Source organism: Salvelinus alpinus, chromosome 29 (assembly GCF_045679555.1).
Source record: "Salvelinus alpinus chromosome 29, SLU_Salpinus.1, whole genome shotgun sequence".
NCBI lineage: Eukaryota > Metazoa > Chordata > Actinopteri > Salmoniformes > Salmonidae > Salvelinus > Salvelinus alpinus.
The window spans coordinates 22,045,330-22,065,672 of record NC_092114.1 but is presented as its reverse complement, the minus strand read 5'-3'; the positions used below and the strand labels follow the sequence as shown (position 1 = coordinate 22,065,672).

The following is a 20,343-nucleotide window of genomic DNA, read 5'->3' as shown; positions in this document are numbered from 1 at the left end:
AAACATTTGAGAGTGCGATGACCCTGGTGGTAGAGGGGGTCCGCAGCTGGAGGTTGAATGTTTGAAGGGGTATGGAACTATAAAAAGTTTGGGAACCACTGGTCTAGAAGACTCCATTCACATTTGGCCTTGTTGGATTATCCAAATAGAAATCCTCACAGGATTTCTACTGGTGCTGGGCTGCAGGCAAGCCTCCTCCTTGACCTATTGTCTACCTGCTGCTGTGCAAGCATGTTATGATGTGGCCTCTCTTGTCCACTGAGTAGATTCCAATGACATTTAGTACCTAAGCCTGGCTAACAATGTCCGGGTTCAGTAACTCTTATTATTTTGAAACATATTGCATGGTCATGTGTAGCCTAATGTTGAATTGGGCTTCATATCCCCAACAGGGGGAGGTAGTTTAGCTTAGGCTAGATGATGTCTCAGAGGTGTGTAGTGGTGGTTTATTAGGTACACCCATCTAGTACCGGCCCGGACACCCCTTTGCCTCCAGAACAGTCTGAATTTTGCGGGGTATGGAAACATTGCTCAATTAGTATCAAGGGACTTAACATGTGTCAGGAAAATACACACCATTACAACACTACCACCAGCCTGTACTGTTGACATCAGACAGACTGGGGCATTAGACTCATGCTGCTTACGTCATATCCTGACTCTGCCATCAGCACGACGCAACCGGAACCGGGATTTCGTTGGACCAGGCGATTGTTTTCCACTCCTCAATTGTCCAGTGTTGGTTATCGCGTGCCCACTGGAGCCGCTTCTTGTTTTCAGCTGATAGGGTTTCGGTGTGGTGTGGTCGTCTGCTGCAATTGTCTGTTTGTGGCCCGTCCGTTAGCTTGCACAATTCTTGCCATTCTTCTTCAGCCTCTCATCAACAAGCTGTTTTCGCCCACAGGAATGCCGCTGAGTGGATGTTTTTTTGTTTGTCGCACCATTCTCGGTAAAACCTAGACACTGTCGTGCGTGAAAAGCCCTGGAGGCCGGACGTTCTGAGATACTGGAACAGGTGCACCTGACACCGACAATCATACCACGCTCAAAGTGGCTTAGGTCACTCGTTTTGCCCATTCTAACGTTCAATCGAACAGTAACTGAATGCCTCAATGCCTGTCTGCCTGCTTTATATAGCAAGCCACTGCCTCGTGACTCACTGTCTGTAGGAGAGATCGATTTTCGTGAAAGGGGTGGTGTACCTAATAATCTGTCTAGCTCTGAGAGGCAGCTAGATAGAGCAGTGAGAGGCAGAGCATAGCCCACCACCTCCCCATAGACCTTCAGTCAGTCTCCTCTCCTCCAGCACAGAGACCACACATTCCCATTCCAGGCAGGTTTTCTCTCCCTCCTACCTACAACTTCTCCATCTCTGTTTTTCCACCTTTTTCCTCCACATACACACTCTCCACCTCTGTTTCTTTTTATATCAATACTCTTCTCTCTCTACACCTCTCTCTCAATGTCTCCCCTGTTCCGTTCCTTTAGTGATGTCAGACCAGCTATTGATGTCCCATCTCTCTGCCTGTCTGCCTCCTTCCACCCTAACAAGGTTTCTGAGGGGGGGGGGGGGGGGCGGGGGCAGGCTCAACCCCTCCCCTTGCAGATATGGGAAGGATGGAGGGGAACGAGGTAGGGGAGAGGGAGCATTGCTGTACACTGTGGCCCTAGGGGGGCATCTCTCATCTGTCAGAGCAGGCAGCCTCGCCACACGCTGAGAAGGCCAATGCTGTGCACACAAATAACGGCTGGGGTAATCAAGCAGCAATCAGCAGCGAGCTATTTGAACAGAGATGGAGACAGATAGACATTTAGATGTCATGTTGTGGTAGGGTTTGGATGTGACGTCTGGTGGCACATAGCAATATGACAGACAGAGGAGGACATTTAGATGGATGAATATTCTGATATAGATTGAATCAGAAGGCTGGGTTGTCTAACATGGGAAGGATAGAGTTAGCTGTTTATCACCACAGTGGTCATGAATGAGCAGAACTACACTGGTTGTGTGTGTAGTAATTGCCCTTAGCGTGCATCTGCAACCGACACTGCTCTTGTTTAGTTCCCAAATGGCACCCTATTCCCTATTCAGTGCACTACTTTTGACCACAGCCATATGAGCCCTTGTCAACAGTAGTGCACCATTTGTGATGCAGACTAGGACTGCAGTGTTACACCCATGAGCCCAAATGCTTTGTAACAAAGGGTCCTAAAAGTTGTGGTAAAGAAGATATATATTTTCTTCTCCTTGAAGAGGTGAATCTGTGTGTGTGTGAAAGAGAGACTACCTTTACCTTGTATAGGTGTGTGTGTGTGTGTGTGTGTGTGTGTGTGTGTGTGTGTGTGTGTGTGTGTGTGTGTGTGTGTGTGTGTGTGTGTGTGTGTGTGTGTGTGTGTGTGTGTGTGTGTGTGTGTGTGTGTGTGTGTGTGTGTGGTTATGCTGACAGAATCTGCTGGTTACAGAACACCAGTCACGTCTCAGGTCATGATGTTTCTCCTTAGTTCACCTCATCTGCCTAACAACGGATGTGTCCCAAACAGAGGCGTCATTTCAGCTGAACTTAGGGTATGGCGAAATGACAGGGTTTGGGATGAGTGAAACTACAGCAGCTGTGTGATTATAAAGTTGAAGCTCATTTACTGCATTTCCATACAATTTAAAAACTCTAAAATGTTATTTGGAAAACTGCAAAAAGCTGCCATTATCACCCAACTGCTGTACCTTCATTTACCTCTAACACATTTGTGTCATACTGTTACTGTACAGCAGAAAATCAGTAATGGAATTAATGAATGTACTATATTTATGTGAATATTCAATGGTTTATTTTATTTTGGGAGTCTAGGACAAATGTTATGAAAACACTGACACGTTGTATAAACAACAGTCTGATGCATTGTACCATCACATTAGCTCGTGCTTTTTGTCAAGACTGTGTGTTAAGCTGTTGTGTGGGTCTGTGTCTATCTGTGTGTGTGTCTGAAACAGTAAAGCACATAAAACCATTGTTTCCACGATGCCGCCCTCTCAAAATGCCAACATCATGCAGCAACAGCAGCAGTAAACAGAACCTCGTTGAAGCGTAAGGAAGGATCTCTCTGGAGAGCCACACACACCATGATGCATTGACATGGTGTGGCAGATAGAGAGTCTCTCTGCTAGGAACAACTAACAGGTCTCTAGGGGGAGGAAAGAGAGAGAGAGTGAGAGACTGCTGAACTGACCACGATTCCTATGCCTTTACACTGAAAGAACCAGAAGTGCCATCAAGGCCCATATTCGTATAGAATCTCAGAGTAGGAGTGCTGATCTTGGATCAGTTTTGTCTTTTAGATTATAATGAATACGATTACATAGACAGGAGAGACCTGGTCCTAGATCAGCAATCCTACTCTGAGGCACTTTATGAATACAGGCCCAGTACTCCATCTTGTTAGAACAGTGAGGTTGGATGAGGAAAAATGTACAGGTAATGAACTAAACAAGACATATGCCAGTGACACAACTATTCATCAGGATTGATAAGTCATTGGTTATGTGGTTGATTTAATGCAAATTAATTTCTGATCATTTTCTGACCTCTAAGATTACAAAGCAAAGACTCGTTTTCTCTCTTGTTTGTTGTAATTTTTGCAGAAAGAGAGGGATTAAGTCTGAATGGGAATGATAATGTGCATCTTCATAAATGGGTTGTGTTCATTACGGCAGAAATGTTTCATAACGTTTTGCAACAGAAAACAAAACAGACCCTTTCTGATTGGGCAAGACCAGGTAGTTCCTCCCTGATTCAGTAAGTCTTCTTTGATTTGGTGCCTAATGAACAGGACCCTGACGTCTGTCAGGTTCACCTCTGTCAAGGTGCTTCGTATTGAATGGGATGAATATTCAAACCTATATATCATTATGCAGCCCTCCCTTTGCCTGCCTGCCTGTCTTGGAGGAGGCGAATCAACTTAGACCCAGACCTGAGGGAAACGCTGAGACGGCCAAGCCCTCACTGAGAGGTGTAAATCTGTCCTCATGACGGTGGTCTCTCCCCCTTCCTCCTGGACATAAATCTTCTCTTCAGGAAACAAACAGGAGACATGTACCCTCCCATCATACATAGGATACCATAGGCAGCGTTCCTCCAGAGAGGAGAGAGAATGGGATTAAACAGTCATTTAGGTTTTATCCCAGTTTTCTTTCCCCTGAAGGCTGAAAGGTAGAGGAGAGGGGTTTAATACTTCCACTAAGATATGAAATAAGGCCATAGGGAAGGATGTCACTTTATTATCTCTTTGGCTGTCTCTCTTCCCCCTGTAGACTGGTTGGTGGGTGGGGTGTTAAGTGAGAAGGGAAAGGGTCATGATTAGTGACAGGCTTCTGAGTGTCCCCAGGGAGAGCCAGGGAGGCTGTGTCATCCCCCAGCCCCCAGACACACTCTAATCCCCTCTGCTTTATGGGGGTCGTCTGGCCTCTGAGGAGAACAAGGATGAACAATAATATGTACGGCGAGACGAAAAACATAAATTACAGAGCTTGATGTGGGAAGAGTTCAGGGATGTGTTCAGAAGAACACACTGTAATAAAACGCTTTGTAACAAATTATGAAAATCTGTGTTCTTGGACAAGTTCAGGTTGTACTTTCCTTTTTTTTTTTTTTTTTTTTTTCTGCCCTAATGAACATGACCCGGATGGATGCTGTCTACTAAATAGAAGGGGGTAGGGGACAGTATAGCCAAACATACTGGCTGTAGCTCTCAATGGCTCCGTTGGTAAAGCGTGGGTTTTGGGTTCAATTCCCCGGCCAGCCATACGTAAAGTGTTTGCACGCATGACTAAGTCGCTTTGGATAAAAGTTTCTGCTAAATGGAATATATAAAGCATGAAAACGGCAAAAGGCTACGTAATGCTGCTACAGTGGTAACAGGGATCGGTTCAGACGTTCACCGCTCCAGATAAGTACCCAGCCCTACTCTATCTGAAAACATGACAGCGCAGTTATTATCTTGCTATTTTTCCCCACCCTGTCTTTTGTTTGTTTTCCAAGGTCATTGTTATGCCAAGTTTTACGCAGAGTGCTGTGATTACCGCGGCAGAACATATTTGCATCCCCTAAGATAAATCTGGATTAAAGAGTGTAATCAGCTGGAAAATTATGGATTTTTTTGGTTGGGGGTTCGGTGATGCCACCCGGTTTATTGAATCTGGAATTATAAATGGGTTAATTCCTTTAATTCCTCTTTGTAGCACTCACAGCGAGCGCGGATGCCCAAATAGTGGATTTGAAGCAGGGCCGTTTCCACTCGTCTCTCTGTGAGCTACTGTTAGTTTTTTGAGACTATTATCCAAAAAACAACTGTTAAAGCCTTGGTTTGGAGGTTTTGGGGTCCTGTTGTGCTGTCTTCTCTTCACTTCCCTTCATGTTTTATTTCTCACCCCTGGCGAGGGCTCAGTCTCCATCTGGTTCGATATCACTAAGCTTTTCAGATCAGAATCCTGCACTATAATCGCCTCTATTCACGCACAAAACACACACACACCGAGACAGACAGACAGACAGACACACACACACACAGACACACACACACACTGTAAATCCTTCCCCTGGCTCTCTCTTCTCTCTCTTTTTCTCCCTCTTTATGTGGATCATTCTTCATTAATGCAGTGTTGACACATGGTGGGAAGACTTGTTTGGACTTGATTGATGATTCCTGTTAACAGGAGGAGGTGCTAAGACCCTGTTAGGAGAGAGAGAGGAAGAGAGGGTAACATAATTAACCATCAGCCTGTTCGTATGAGAGAGAGAGGAAGAGAGGGTAACATAATTAACCATCAGCCTGTTCGTATGAGAGAGAGAGGAAGAGAGGGTAACATACAGTAATTAACCATCAGCCTGTTAGTAGGAGAGAGAGGAAGAGAGGGTAACATAATTAACCATCAGCCTGTTAGTAGGAGAGCGAGGAAGAGAGGGTAACAGATTTAACCGAGTGGCTGGTCTCAGACAATCCCGCAGGTAATGAAGCCGGATGTGGAGGTCCTGGGCTGCCGTGGCTACACGTAGTCTCCGGTTGTGAGGCCGGTTGGAGGTACTTCCAAATTCTCTAAAACAACGTTGGAGGTGGCTTCTGGTAGAGACATGGCAACAGCTCTGGTGGACCTTCCTGCAATTAGCATGCCAGTTGCAGGCCCCCTGAACTTGAGACATCTGTGGCATTGTGTTGTGTGACAAAACTGCACATTTTAGAGTGGTCTTTTATTGTCCCCAGCACAAGGTGCACCTGTGAAATGATTACGCTGTTTAATCAGCTTCTTGATATGCCACACCTGTCAGGTGGATGGATTGTCTTGGCAAAGGGATAAATGTTCACTGACATGGATGTAAACAATCTTTTAGAGAAATTAGCTTTTTGTGAGTATGGAAATTCCGGAGATGTGTTATTTCAGCTGATGAAGCATGGGACCAATACTTTACATGTTGCGTTTATATGTTTGTTCAGTATATTTACAGTTGTGGCCAAAAATATTGGCACCCTTGTACTTTTTTCAAGTAACTCACAATTTTCCATAAAAATAAGTACAAATTGACCAAAGTATTTTGCCTCCACATTTCTTTATTTCACTGTTAATATTACAGAACCTTTGTTTTTGATTCAGAAAATAAACAGAGACTTGGTAGCACAGCCTTTGGTCAAAGTAACTGCAATCGAGAGCTTCCTATAACCATCCTGTACCTCCGTACTGGCAGTTTGGCCCACTCCTCTTGTGCAAACTGCTCCAGTTCTCCCAGATTAGAAGGGTGCCTTCTCCTAACTGTAACGCCCGTCGGAAGAAGTGGACCAAGGTGCAGCGTGGTACGTGTTCATGATTCTTTATTTACTCAGAACACCAAACAAAACAACAAAAGAATAACGAATGTCACGTTCTGTAGGCTTCACAGAGCTAACAAAAAACAACATCCCACAAAACTAAGGTGGCAAAACAGGCTGCCTAAGTATGACTCCCAATCAGAGACAACGATAGACAGCTGTCCCTGATTGAGAACCATACCCGGCCAAAACATAGAAATAAAGAACATAGTTTCCCACCCGAGTCACACCCTGACCGACCAAACATAGAGAATAAAAAGATCTCTACGGTCAGGTGACACTAACTGCTGTTTTCGGATCTCTCCACATGTTGTCAATGGGATTTAGATCTGGACTCATTGCTGGCCACTTCAGAACAGTCCAGTGTTTTGTCTTGAACCATTCCTGGATGCTTTTTTAAGTGTGCTTGAGGTCCTTGTCCTGCTGACACTGGGTCCAACATTGCTCTTCAAAATTCCTTGGTATTCTCTTGATTTCATAATGCCATGCACACGTTCAAGGCATCCAGTGCCAGAGGTAGCAAAGCAACCCCAAAACATCACTGAACATCCTCCATGTTTGACTGTAGGGAAGGTGTTCTTTTATTTGAAGGCTTCCCTACCTTAGTCACAGCACAACTGATTTGCTCAAACACATTAAGAAGGAAAGAAATTCCACAAATAAACGATTTAACAAGGCACACTTGTTAATTGAAATGCATTCCAGGTGGATATCTCATGAAGCTGGTTGAGAAAATGCCAAGAGTATGCAAAGCTGTCATGAAGGCAAAGGGTGGCTACTTTGAAAATTCTAAAATATATTTTGATTGGTTTAACACTTTTTTGGTTACTACATGATTCCATATTTGTTATTTCATAGTTTTTATGTCTCCACTATTATTCTACAATGTAGAAAATAGTAAAAAATAAAGAAAAACCCTGGAATGAGTAGGTCTGTCCAAACTTTTGATTGGTACTGGTATACATGTTTGGTCACATTCCAGGGTTAATTCTAGGGTTTTTCTTTATTTTTACTATTTTCTACATTGTAGAATAATAGTGAAGAGATCAAAACTATGAGTGCTGCATCAGATGACCTGGCCTCCACAATCGCCCGACCTCAACCCAATTGAGATGGTTTGGGATGCGTTGGACCGCAGAGTGAAGGAAAAGCAGCTAACAAGTGCTTAGCATATGTGGGAACTCCTTCAAGACTGTTGGAAAAGCATTCCAGGTGAAGCTGGTTGAGAGAATGCCAAGAGTGCAAAGTTGTCATCAAGGCAAAGGGTGGCTACTTTGAATAATCTAAAATCTCTATGAGCTTTGCACACCTGGATTGTACAATATTTGCACATTATTCATTTTAAAATTCAAGCTCTGTTAGGTTGGTTCTTGATCATTGCTAGACAGCCATTTTCAAATCTTGGCATAGATTTTCCAAGACGATTTAAGTCAAAACTTCAACTAGGCCACTCAAACATTACATTTCGTCTTGGTAAGCAACTCCAGTATATATTTGGTCTTGTGTTTTAGGTTATTGTCCTGCTGAAAGCTGAATTTGTCTCCCAGTGTCTGTTGAAAAGCAGACTGAACAAGGTTTTCCTCTAGGATTTTGCCTGTGCTTAGTTCTTTTCCGTTTCTTTTTATGAAAAGACCTCCCAAGTCCTTGCCGATGACAAGCATACCCATAACATGCTGCAGCCACCACCATGCTTGAAAATATGGTACTCAGTATTGTGTTGTTTTCGATTTGCCCCAAACATAATGCTTTGTGGTCAGGACATAAAGTTAATTTATTTTCCAAATTTTTTGCAGTTTTTACTTTAGTGCGTTATTGCAAACAAGATGCATGTTTTTGAATATTTTTATTCTGTACAGGATTGCCATAACAAAGGGGTTGAATACTTATTGACTCAAGACATTTCAGCTTTTCATTTTCTTTTCATTTTTTTTTACCACTTTTTCTCCCCAATTTCGTGGTATCCAATTGGAAGTTAGTCTTGTCTCATCGCTGCAACTCCAGACTCGGGAGAGGCGACGGTCGAGAGCTGTGCGTCCTCCGAAACACAACCCAGCCAAGCCGCACTGCTTCTTGACACAACGCCCGCTTAACCTGGAAGCCAGCCGATCAGCTGTCCTGTCTCCCTGTAGCGCTGACTTAGGCGTCTCACAGTACGGACATTGCAATTTATTGCCCTGGCCACATCTGCAGTCCTCATGCCTCCTTGCAGCATGCCTAAGGCATGTTCACGCAGGTGAGCAGGGACCCTGGGCATCTTTCTTTTGGTGTTTTTCAGAGTCAGTAGAAAGGCCTCTTTAGTGTCCTAACTTTTCATAACCTTAATTGCCTACCGTCTGTAAGCTGTTAGTGTCTTAACGGCCGTTCCACGGGTGCATGTTCATTAATTGTTTATGGTTCATTGAACAAGCATGGGAAACAGTGTTTAAACCCTTTACAATTCAGATCTGTGAAGTTATTTAGATTTTTACGAATTATCTTTGAAAGACAGGGTCCTGAATAAGGGACGTTTCTTTTTTTGCTGAGTTTATATATAATGGTGTGTGTATAGACAGTATGGACACTATATGAATGGAAAAAGTGTGTACAGCAGTAGTTACATAGGATGAGCCATGACTAAAATACAGTATATACAGTTGAAGTCAGAAGTTTACATGCACTTAGGTTGGAGTCATTAAAACTCGTTTTTCAACCACTCCACAAATGTCTTGTTAACAAACTATAGTTTTGGCAAGTCGGTTAGGACATCTACTTTGTGCATGACACAAGTCATTTTTCCAACAATTGTTTACAGACAGATTATTTCACTTATAATTCACTGTATCACAATTCCAGTGGGTCAGAAGTTTACATACACTAAGTTGACTGTGCCTTTAAACAGTTTGGAAAAGTCCAGAAAATGATGTCATGGCTTTAGAAGCTTCCGATAGGCTAATTGACATCACTTGAGTCAATTGGAGGTGTACCTGTGGATGCATTTCAAGGCCTACCTTCAAACTCAGTGCCTCTTTGCTTGACATCATGGGAAAATCAAAAGAAATCAGCCAGCAATTTCCAAACGCCTGAAGGTACCACGTTCATCTGTACAAACAGTAGTACGCAAGTATAAACACCATGAGACCACGCAGCTGTCATACCGCTCAGGAAGGAGACGCGTTCTGTCTCCTAGAGATGAACGTACTTTGGTGCGAAAAGTGCAAATCAATCCCAGAACAACAGCAAAGGACCTTGTGAAGTTGCTGGAGGAAACGGGTACAAAAGTATCTATATCTACAGTAGAATGAGTCCTATATCGACATAACCTGAAAGGCCGCTCAGCAAAGAAGATGCCACTGCTCCAAAACTACCATTAAGAAAGCCACGGTTTGCAACTGCACATGGGGACAAAGATTGTCATTTTTGAAGAAATGTCCTCTGGTCTGATGAAACAAAAATAGAACTGTTTGGCCATAATTGTTATGTTTGGAGGACAAAGGGGGAGGCTTGCAAGCCAAAGAACACCATCCCAATCGTGGTGCACGTTAGTGGCAGCATCATGTTGTGGGGGTGCATTGCTGCAGGAGGGACTGGTGCACTTCACAAAATAGATGGCATCATGAGGCAGGAAAATGATGTGGATATATTGAAGCAACATCTCAAGACATCAGTCAGGAAATTAAAGCTTGGTCGCAAATGGGTCTTCCAAATGGACAATGACCCCAAGCATACTTCCAAAGTTGTGGCAAAATGGCTTAAGGACAACAAAGTCAAGGTATTGGAGTGGCCATCACAAAGTCCTGACCTCAATCTTCTAGAAAATTTGTGGGCAGAACTGAAAAAGGGTGTGCGAGCAAGGAGGTCTACAAACCTGACTCAGTTACACCAGCTCTGTCAGGAGGAATGGGCCAAAATTCACCAACTTTTTGTGGGAAGCTTGTGGAAGGCTACTTGAAACATTTGACCCAAGTTAAACAATTCAAAGGCAATGCTACCAAATACTAATTGAGTGTATATAAACTTCTGACCCACTGGGAATGTGAAGAAAGAAAGAAAACCTGATATAAATCATTCTCTCTACTATTTTTCTGACATTTCACATTCTTAAAATAAAGTGGTGATCTTAACTGACCTAAGACAGGGACTTTTTACAAGGATTCACATTTTACTGTGAAAAACTGAGTTTAAATGTATTTGTCTAAGGTGTAGGTAAACTTCTGACTTCAACTGTACATATAAAGTAGGTGAAACAGTATGTAAACAGTACTAAAGTGACCAGTGTCCAATGACTTTAGGGTGGTAGCCAGCTAGTACCTGTGACCAAAGTTCAAGGCAGGGTACTGGGTGGAGGCAGGCTAGTGGTGACTATTTAACATTCTGATGGCCTGGAATTTGATAAACAGCTTCTGTCTTTCAGTCCCAGCTTTGATGCACCTATACTGTCTCCTCTTTTTAGTGGGGTGAAGTGGCCGTGGCTGAGGTTATTGATGTGTTTTTGGCTTCCTGTGACACCGGGTGCTGTAGTTGTCCTGAAGGGCAGGCAGTGTGCTCCCGATGATGCGTCGGGTAGACCTCACCATCCTCTGGAGAGCCCTTAGGTTGCGGGCGGTGCAGTTGCCGTACCAGGCGGTGATACAGCCCGGGCAGGATGCTCTCAATAGTGCATCTGTATAAATTTGTGAGTTTTAGGGCCCAAGACTAATTTCTTCAGCCTCCTGATGTTGTTGCGCCTTCTTCACAACACTGTCTGTGTGAAGGGACCATTTCAGGTCGTCAGTGATGTGCACGCCGAGGACTTTTGTAACCTCTCCACTGCGGCCCCGTCAACGTGGATGGGGGCATGCTCTCGCTACTAGCTCCTGTAGTCCATGATCAGCTCCTTCGTTTAGTTGAGGAAGAGGTTATTTTCCTGGCACCACTTTGCCAAGCCTCTCGCCTCCTCCCTCTATGCTGTCTTGTCATTGTTGCAATCTTGATTAAGTTAGAGACGTGCAAGGCCACGCAGTCATGGGTGAACAGGGAGTACAGGAGTGTGCTGAGCACGTACCCCTGTGGGGCCCCCGTGTTGAGGATCAGTGTGGCGGAGGTGGTGTTGCCTACCTTCTCCACTTGGGTTCATCCCATCAGGAAGTCCAGGACTTGTGCAGGGAGGGCTTTAGACTCAGGGCCTTGAGCTTAGTGATGTGCTTGGAGTGCACTATGGTGTTAAACACTGAGCTGTAGCTGATGACTAGCATTCTTACAAAGGTATTCCGCTTGTCCAGGTTGGATAGGGCAGTGTGCAGTGCAATGGAGATTGCGTTGTCCATGGATCTGTTGGGGGCGGTATGTGAATTGTAGTGGGTCTAGGGTGTTGTGTAAGGTGGAGGTGATATGATCCTTAACTAGCCTCTCAAAGCACTTCATGATGACAGAAGTGAGTGCTACGGGGCGATAGTCATTTAGTTCAGTTACCTTCGCTTTCTTGTATAGGAACAATGGTGGACATCTTGAAGCAAGTGGAGACAACAGACTGGTATATGGGGAGATTGAATATGTCCGTAAACACTCCAGCCAGCTGGTCTGCACCTGCTCTGAGGACGTGACTTGGATTCTGTCTGGGCCGGCAACCTTGCAAGGGTTAACACGCTTAAATGACAGCCACAGAGAACGAGAACAGTCCTATCGAGCTGAGGGGGTCCGTGTTGGCAGCACGTTTTCCTTGAAGCGGAGAAGGTGTTTAGCTCATCCGGAAGTGAGGGATCGGTGTCTGCGACATGGGTCACAGAGGAGTTTATTTTACAGTCATAACAGCATGTTACACGTTCCTTTCAGTAGAACATGTTATTGGTGTGATCTGTGGTCATCTAGATATCAATGATGGAATTGTCTCCTGTTAAATTCCTGTTTAATGAATGTGCATGTTTAGTGTACCTGGCTCGCTCGAAGATTTGGGCTCTAATTGTGTGAGCACTGATCGCACTGCTCCTACAGTCAGAGCAAACAGCGGCTACCTTCCCTATATAGTGAACTACTTTTGACCAGGGCCCATTGGGCTCTGTTCAAAAGTAGTGCACTATATATGGAATAGGGTGCCTTTTGGGACACAGACGAGGCCTTTGGAGCGTGACAGCAGCCCGTGTCGTCCCAGACTGACAGGTCCTTTGATATGCTGATCATTTGCTTGTTCGTCTGGCTTTCTGCCGCAGGCGTTCACTTCCTCCCCTTCTCACATCGTGTCTCTCTCGCTCCGCTCCTGCTATTCTCCTGAGCTCTGCAAACATCCTGGAGAACAGACACGTTTTGAGCTGGGATGTTTGCCTGAGAGCTCTAAAAAGGGATCTGAAAATGTCCACTGAGACATCTCTGATATATATTCTAATAGCTGTGTGCAAGTAATAAAAATACAAATATTCCATCCAAAGTGCCTTCATAAAATGGCATCTTTCCATCACATCATGGGACGGTTTCCTAGACAGAGATTCATCCTTGTACAAAAAATCTATTTTAATGAAGAACCTCCATTGAGAATGCTTTCTAGACCAGGTCGAAGATAAATCTGTGTCTGGGAAACCAGTCCCATATGTGTAACCTAGGTTTCCTTCTCTCTCTACCTCTTATCCAGACATCCAAGGTCTTTCCACCTCTCCACTCTTCTGAATCCCCCTCTTTCTTCTCCTCTTAGGTGATGCAGGTGGTGAGGGATCAGATCATGCGAGCGCTGACACAGAAGCCTAATTCCCTGGACCAGTTGAAGAGTCGCCTGCAGAACCTGAGTTACACTGAGATTCTGAAGATACGCCAGTCTGAGAGGATGAACCAAGAAGACTTCCAGTCCCGCCCCATCCTGTGAGTCTACTGTGTGTGTGTGTGTGTGTGTGTGGGGATGGGAAAGGGGGATACCTCGTCAATTGTACAACTGAATACATCCCGGGTGGCACAGCGGTCTAAGGCACTTCATCTCAGTGCTAGAGGCATCACTACAGACCCTGGTTTGATTCCAGGCTGTATCACAACCAGCCGTGATTGGGAGTCCCAGAGGGCGGCGCACAATTGGCCCAGCGTCGTCCGGGGTAGGCCGTCATTGTAAATAAGAATTTGTTCTTAACCTCTCTTGGGTACGTGAGACGTTAGCGTCCCACCTCTTCAACAGCCAGTGAAACTGCTGGGCGCCAAATTCAAATACAGAAATAGTCATTATAAAATTTCAGAAAACAAAACATATTTTACATAGGTTTAAAGATTAACTTCTTGTGAATCCAACCACGGTGTCAGATTTAAAAAATGCTTTACGACGAAAGCATACCGTACGATTATTTGAGAACATAGGCCAGCAGACAGATCATTACAAACAGTAACCAGCCAAGTAGAAGAGTTACACAAGTCAGAAATAGAGATAAAATGAATCCCTTACCTTTGATGATCTTCATATGGTTGCACTCAGCAGACATTAATTTACTCAATAAATGTTCCTTTTGTTCGATAAAGTCTCTTTTATATCCAAAAACCTCAGTTTTGTTTGCGCGTTTTCTTCAGTAATCCACAGGCTCAAACGCAGTCAAAACAGGCAGACAAAAACATCCAAATTGTATCCGTAAAGTTCATAGAAACATGTCAAACGATGTTTATATTCAATCCTCAGGTTGTGTTTAGCCTAAATAATTGATAATATTTCAACCGGACAATAACGTTGTCAATATGAAAGGTAAACAAGAAAGGCACTCTCTCGATCGCGCACATGAAAAAGCTCTGCGACACTTTAGGGTCCACTCACTCAGACTGCTCTTACTTCCTCATTTTTCAGAATACAAGCCTGAAACAATTTCTAAAGACTGTTGACATCTAATTTGAGTCCTAAGTCAATGGATACTGTAATGGCATTGACTAGAAAACCAACAAACTACAAAAACTTCCCGAATGGATTTTTCTCAGTTTTTCGCCTGCCAAATCAGTTCTGTTACAGACACTATTTTAACAGTTTTGGAAACTTTAGAGTGTATTCTATCCAAATGTACCAGTTATATGCATATCATATCTTCTGGGCCCGAGAAGCAGGCAGTTTAATTTGGGCATGCTTTTCATCCAAATGCTGCCCCCTACCCTAGAGAAGTTAACTGACTTGCCTAGTTAAATAAATACTGAAACATGTCTTCCGCATTTAACCCAACCCCTCTGAATCAGAGAGGTGCGGGGGGGGCTGCCTTAATCAACGTCATCGGCACCCGGTTAACTGCCTTTCTCAGGGGCCGAGCAACAGGTTTTTACCATGTCAGCTCGGGGATTCGATCCTACCCTCCAGGCTACCGTGCGTGATGGTCCACTCAATAGGAAAATATGGAACTGCTTGAGAAGGACGCAGCAATCAGTGATATCGCTGTCTAGATGTTGTCCCAATTCTTCATTAAAAGAAGACAAAAACATTGAGGCAGTGAGAGAGAAGAAAGGAAATAGCTGCTAATATTCATGACATGGATGTCCTCATGCCCCATCCTTTATCCAGTCCAAAAACAGACGAAAACAAAGGGAACAAGAGACAATATGACTGTGGAAGAAAGGAAACACGTTAGTTAATACTAATTTAATAAAACGTCCCTCCACCCTCGCTCATTTCCATCCTTTATCCATTTGTTCATATAATGTCGGCTATTGGCACAGCACACCTGCGTTCGGTTCCCCTCAGGGTTGAACATCTGCATTAAAATCGAATTTGTCTGCAAATGGTGTTCTGAGTGAATACTCCATTACGGTCTTATAGTGCATTAGACTAGAGAGAGTGTGTGTGTTCAGTTCTATTAAAGCACTCATTAACTGCTTATGGATAAAGTCATGGTAATGAAGAACATTGTTTGTCCTGTCACTATATTTTAAGGAATGGAGAATCTAGCTGCATTGAAAATCATTTCATACAGCCAGCTTGGTCTCTGAAGAACCGGACAGTGGCATTTATCGAGCTGATATTGATCATGTGAAAGGGTAATTGTTATTGGAGAAATGAGGGAGGGGAAATGGTCTTAGCTTTTAGACGGTAAGCGTCAGATGTTTGGGACGTGGGGTTGTTCAAACGTTAGGATTGCAATGTGCTGGAAAGAAAGACCAGTGTAACATTTACCTTCTGTAAGGGCACTCACTCATTAGACCAGCTTATATAAACAGGGTCTTAAAAAGAATGAATATTACATTCATTAGTGCAGAGGAAACATTTATGAGAGAAGGTGTTCGGATGCGTCTCATATGGTTCCATACATAGGGCCCTTGGTCAAAAGTAGTGCACTTAATGTACAGCTTTACCCAATGTAATCTACAATACAGTAACTGTATAGAAGGGGAGAAAAGTAATTTAGAATTCATTCTTGAATCCTCCATATCATTTTGGTTCAATATTTCACGCTTCAATAATGAAATACGTTTCCATTTCTATTTGGATTCCACTCCCATCTCAGTGGGTCCTGCCACTCTACTCTATATTATCTACAGTATTATCTACAGTATGTAGCCTTTGAAAGAGCTAATTTATGTGCTTTTCAGAGGTGAAGAGTGAATGAGATTGAGCTGCAATGAATCTGATTTATAAAATGTCAGTGCCAAACGTCTGAGACACAGACACGGCGACAGACAAAGACGATTTCACTGTGTGGAGTAACTGAATCCTTAGCGTCCCCTCCCACTGACAGTTATCAGAGTAGGGTGAAGTTGCCCCTAGATGCTGATCTTGGGTCAGTTTAGCATTTTCCTCACTAGGATTGGGGGAGAGGAAGCTGATCCTCGATCTGTACCTAGGGGAAACTTCAACCTTACATGTATGTCTACTCAACATCCAACTACAGATCAATGTAATGACTTAGTCCACTGATAATCAGAAAGCACAGAGCCAGTGGAAATAATTGCTAGGGAAAGGCACAGAGAAGCCTGACCTAATGAGAAAGAGAATCTGATTCGACAGTCAGCTCCACAGCAGCCCTCTGATAGGCTGTTTTTTCCACAGCAGCGTCCTAACTGGCTGGGAAGTTATGGGACTATGTGGGCCCTGCGTGTTTCCCCAGTCAGAGGAGGTTTCATGTCTAATTCATGTTGGCTGGATGTTAGGAGCTGTGTTCAGAGCTTTCATATGCAGAGGAAGAGCACGCAGAGAAACCGACATGCTAGGCTAAATGACAGATCACTGCAGGGGGCTGTGCATCTCGCTCCGGGGGATTGGATGTGCGTGCGTGTGTGTGTGTCTGCGTTTGTGTGTATCTTCGTTTGTGTGTGTGTGTGTGTCTGCGTTTGTGTATGCGTGTTCCTCTTATGTTTTCCCACCTCACCATATGTGGTCCAAGCACTCATAATGCTTTGTGTGTGGACAGGGTCAGTTGTTTATGTTTCCAGTTTGAATAGTGCAGTTCTATTCTAATAGGTCGTCTGGTTAGTACGCCTAATTCCAGTTTGCCTCAGCCTGTGACTGAGACTGATTTTAGACCTGGGACACCAGGTGGGTGATTCCCCTCTAGTCAAGGACTGATTTAGACCTGGGACACCAGGTGGGTGATTCCCCTCTAGTCAAGGACTGATTTAGACCTGGGACACCAGGTGGGTGATTCCCCTCTAGTCAAGGACTGATTTTAGACCTGGGACACCAGGTGGGTGACTCCCCTCTAGTCAAGGACTGATTTAGACCTGGGACACCAGGTGGGTGATTCCCCTCTAGTCAAGGACTGATTTAGACCTGGGACACCAGGTGGGTGATTCCCCTCTAGTCAAGGACTGATTTAGACCTGGGACACCAGGTGGGTGTTTCCCCTCTAGTCAAGGACTGATTTAGACCTGGGACACCAGGTGGGTGTTTCCCCTCTAGTCAAGGACTGATTTAGACCTGGGACACCAGGTGGGTGCAATTAATGATCAGATAGAACAGAAAACCAGCAGGCTCCGGTCCTCATAGGGTAAGAGTTGACTGCCACTGCTCTAAATAGTGCACTATTTTGACCAGGGAATAGGGTGCCATTTGGGACATCACCCAGTGTGTGTTGTGCCAGTGAGTCTCTATCTCTCTCTCTCTTACTGACTGACTGGTCTCTGTTTTCTCTGTTACACTGACTGACTGGTCTCTGTGTTACACTGACTGACTGGTCTCTGTGTTACTGACTGACTGGTCTCTGTTTTCTCTGTTACACTGACTGACTGGTCTCTGTGTTACTGACTGACTGGTCTCTGTTTTCTCTGTTACACTGACTGACTGGTCTCTGTGTTACTGACTGACTGGTCTCTGTGTTACTGACTGACTGGTCCCTGTGTTACTGATTGACTGGTCTTTGTTTTCTCTGTTACACTGACTGACTGGTTCCTGTGATACTGACTGACTGGTCTCTGTGTTACTGACTGACTGGTCTCTGTTTTCTCTGTTACATTGACTGACTGGTTCCTGTGATACAGGTCTCTGTGTTACTGACTGACTGGTCTCTGTTTTCTCTGTTACACTGACTGACTGGTTCCTGTGATACTGACTGACTGGTCTCTGTGTTACTGATTGACTGGTCTCTGTGTTACTGACTGGTCTCTGTTACTGAGTGAATGGTCTCTGTGTTACTGACTGACTGGTCTCTGTGTTACTGATTGACTGGTCTCTGTGTTACTGACTGGTCTCTGTGTTACTGAGTGAATGGTCTCTGTGTTACTGAGTGAATGGTCTCTGTGTTACTGACTGACTGGTCCCTGTGTTACTGACTGACTGCTCCCTGTGTTACTGACTGACTGGTCTCTGTGTTTCTGACTGACTGTTTCCTGTTCTCTCTGTGACTGACTGACTGTTTCTCTGTCTTGTCCGTAGGGAGCTGCGGGAGAAGATCCAGCCAGAGATCATGGAGCTGATCAAACAACAGAGGCTCAACCGTCTGTGTGACGGAACCTGCTTCAGGAAGATCAGCAGCCGCCGGAGGCAAGGTGGGGGTGACACACACACACACACACACACACACACACACACACACACACACACACACACACACACACACACACACAACTTACTTGGACTGCCTCCTCCGTCACTATTTGCCTCTGTGATTGGGTCAGTAATGGCTCTGTCGCTGTGAATCAAGAAAACACACACACTCACACAAACGTGTGTTCCAAACCAAACTTTAAGAACACCTTCCTAATATTGAATTGCGCAATCCATGTCTCAAAGCTTAATTTATCTGTCTCCCCCCTTTCATTTACACTGATTGAAGTGGATTTAATAAGTGACATCAATAAGAGATCATAGCTGTCACCTGGATTCACCTGGTCAGTCTATGTCAAGGAAAGAGTAGGTGTCCTTAATGTTTTGTGTAGTCAGTGTTTAACACAGTGTCAGGAATTTACTAAGACAGCCTACTGCTTCCAAAAGCAGCTAATATCTGAGCTGTGTGGCCCTTACCTTTTTGTCTGGAGCGGTTTCTGTCCCCAGCTCTACAGTTCCACTGAGCCTCATTGCTCTGAAGTGCATGAATCGATTTCACTAATGCAGGAACGGCCTAATTAAATTCCCGGCCGGGCTTCTGAAGCTCTTCCCCGGTCATCTCAGAGTTCTGGAATAGACATGAAGTTGGTTAGTGTGACTCTTCACAACCTTTGGACCCAGATAGAACCAGTTCCTTCAGTGCTGCGGATGTATGGGATGTCTGAGGGAAATGTGGGGCGTTTTATCTGTTAGTGACTCCTCTTTTGTCTTGGCGTTTGTTGGCGTCGTGTGTCCCAGGTCCCATGACATTCTACATAGCTTTTATTAACAGTAACATGAAAATCCCTCCTCTCAGTAGAAGCTTAGTTTATGTCTGTGTTACCAAATGGCAACCTATTCACTACTTTTGACTAGCGCCCTATTGGTCCTGGTCAAAAGTAGTGCACTTTAAAGGGAATAGGGTTCCATTTGGGACAGAGAATATCTCCCTGTCCTTGATTTAACTGTGGCGGTGGAATGGAAGCCTGTTCATCCTTTCCCTGTAAATGACTGTGGAGCTGGAGGACAGATGAAGCGTTTACACTTCAGAGTGGAGTGTTTGGGGAGCATTGAGCCTAATATCCTTTTTCACACTGACTGACTGGCTGGCGCGTAGGCCTGGACACAGCAGGGAGAGAGGAGAGGAGAGGAGAGGAGAGGAGAGGAGAGGAGAGGAGAGGAGAGGAGAGGAGAGGAGAGGAGAGGAGAGGAGAGGAGAGGGGGAGGCCTTATCGGTTAGCACCGCTATAATGTGGTGCTTTTCACAGCCGGAGAGGATTAAATCTCCCCACCCGAGACCAGACTCCGTCTCTCCCTGTCCTCCTCCGTCTCTCTCCCTGTCCTCCTCCGTCTCTCTCCCTGTCCTCCTCCGTCTCTCTCCCTGTCCTCCTCCGTCTCTCTCCCTGTCCTCCTCCGTCTCTCTCTGTCCTCCTCCGTCTCTCTCTGTCCTCCTCCGTCTCTCTCCCTGTCCTCCTCCGTCTCTCTCCCTGTCCTCCTCCGTCTCTCTCCCTGTCCTCCTCCGTCTCTCTCCCTGTCCTCCTCCGTCTCTCTCCCTGTCCTCCTCTGTCTCTCTCGCGCTCTCTTTC

At 44.8% G+C, this 20,343-nt stretch overlaps 1 protein-coding gene across 9 annotated transcripts in view; it reads left to right on the top strand.

Moving 5' to 3' along the window:
- Positions 1-20,343, top strand: part of elmo1 (engulfment and cell motility 1 (ced-12 homolog, C. elegans)) — a 214,486-nt gene that overhangs the window by 180,940 nt on the left and 13,203 nt on the right. For all 9 annotated transcript variants that reach the window (XM_071375195.1, XM_071375190.1, XM_071375192.1 and 6 more), the window contains 2 exons: positions 13,490-13,653; positions 18,608-18,720. In XM_071375195.1, coding sequence (XP_071231296.1) covers positions 13,490-13,653; positions 18,608-18,720 — 277 coding nt within the window. The remainder of the gene's footprint in view (positions 1-13,489; positions 13,654-18,607; positions 18,721-20,343) is intronic.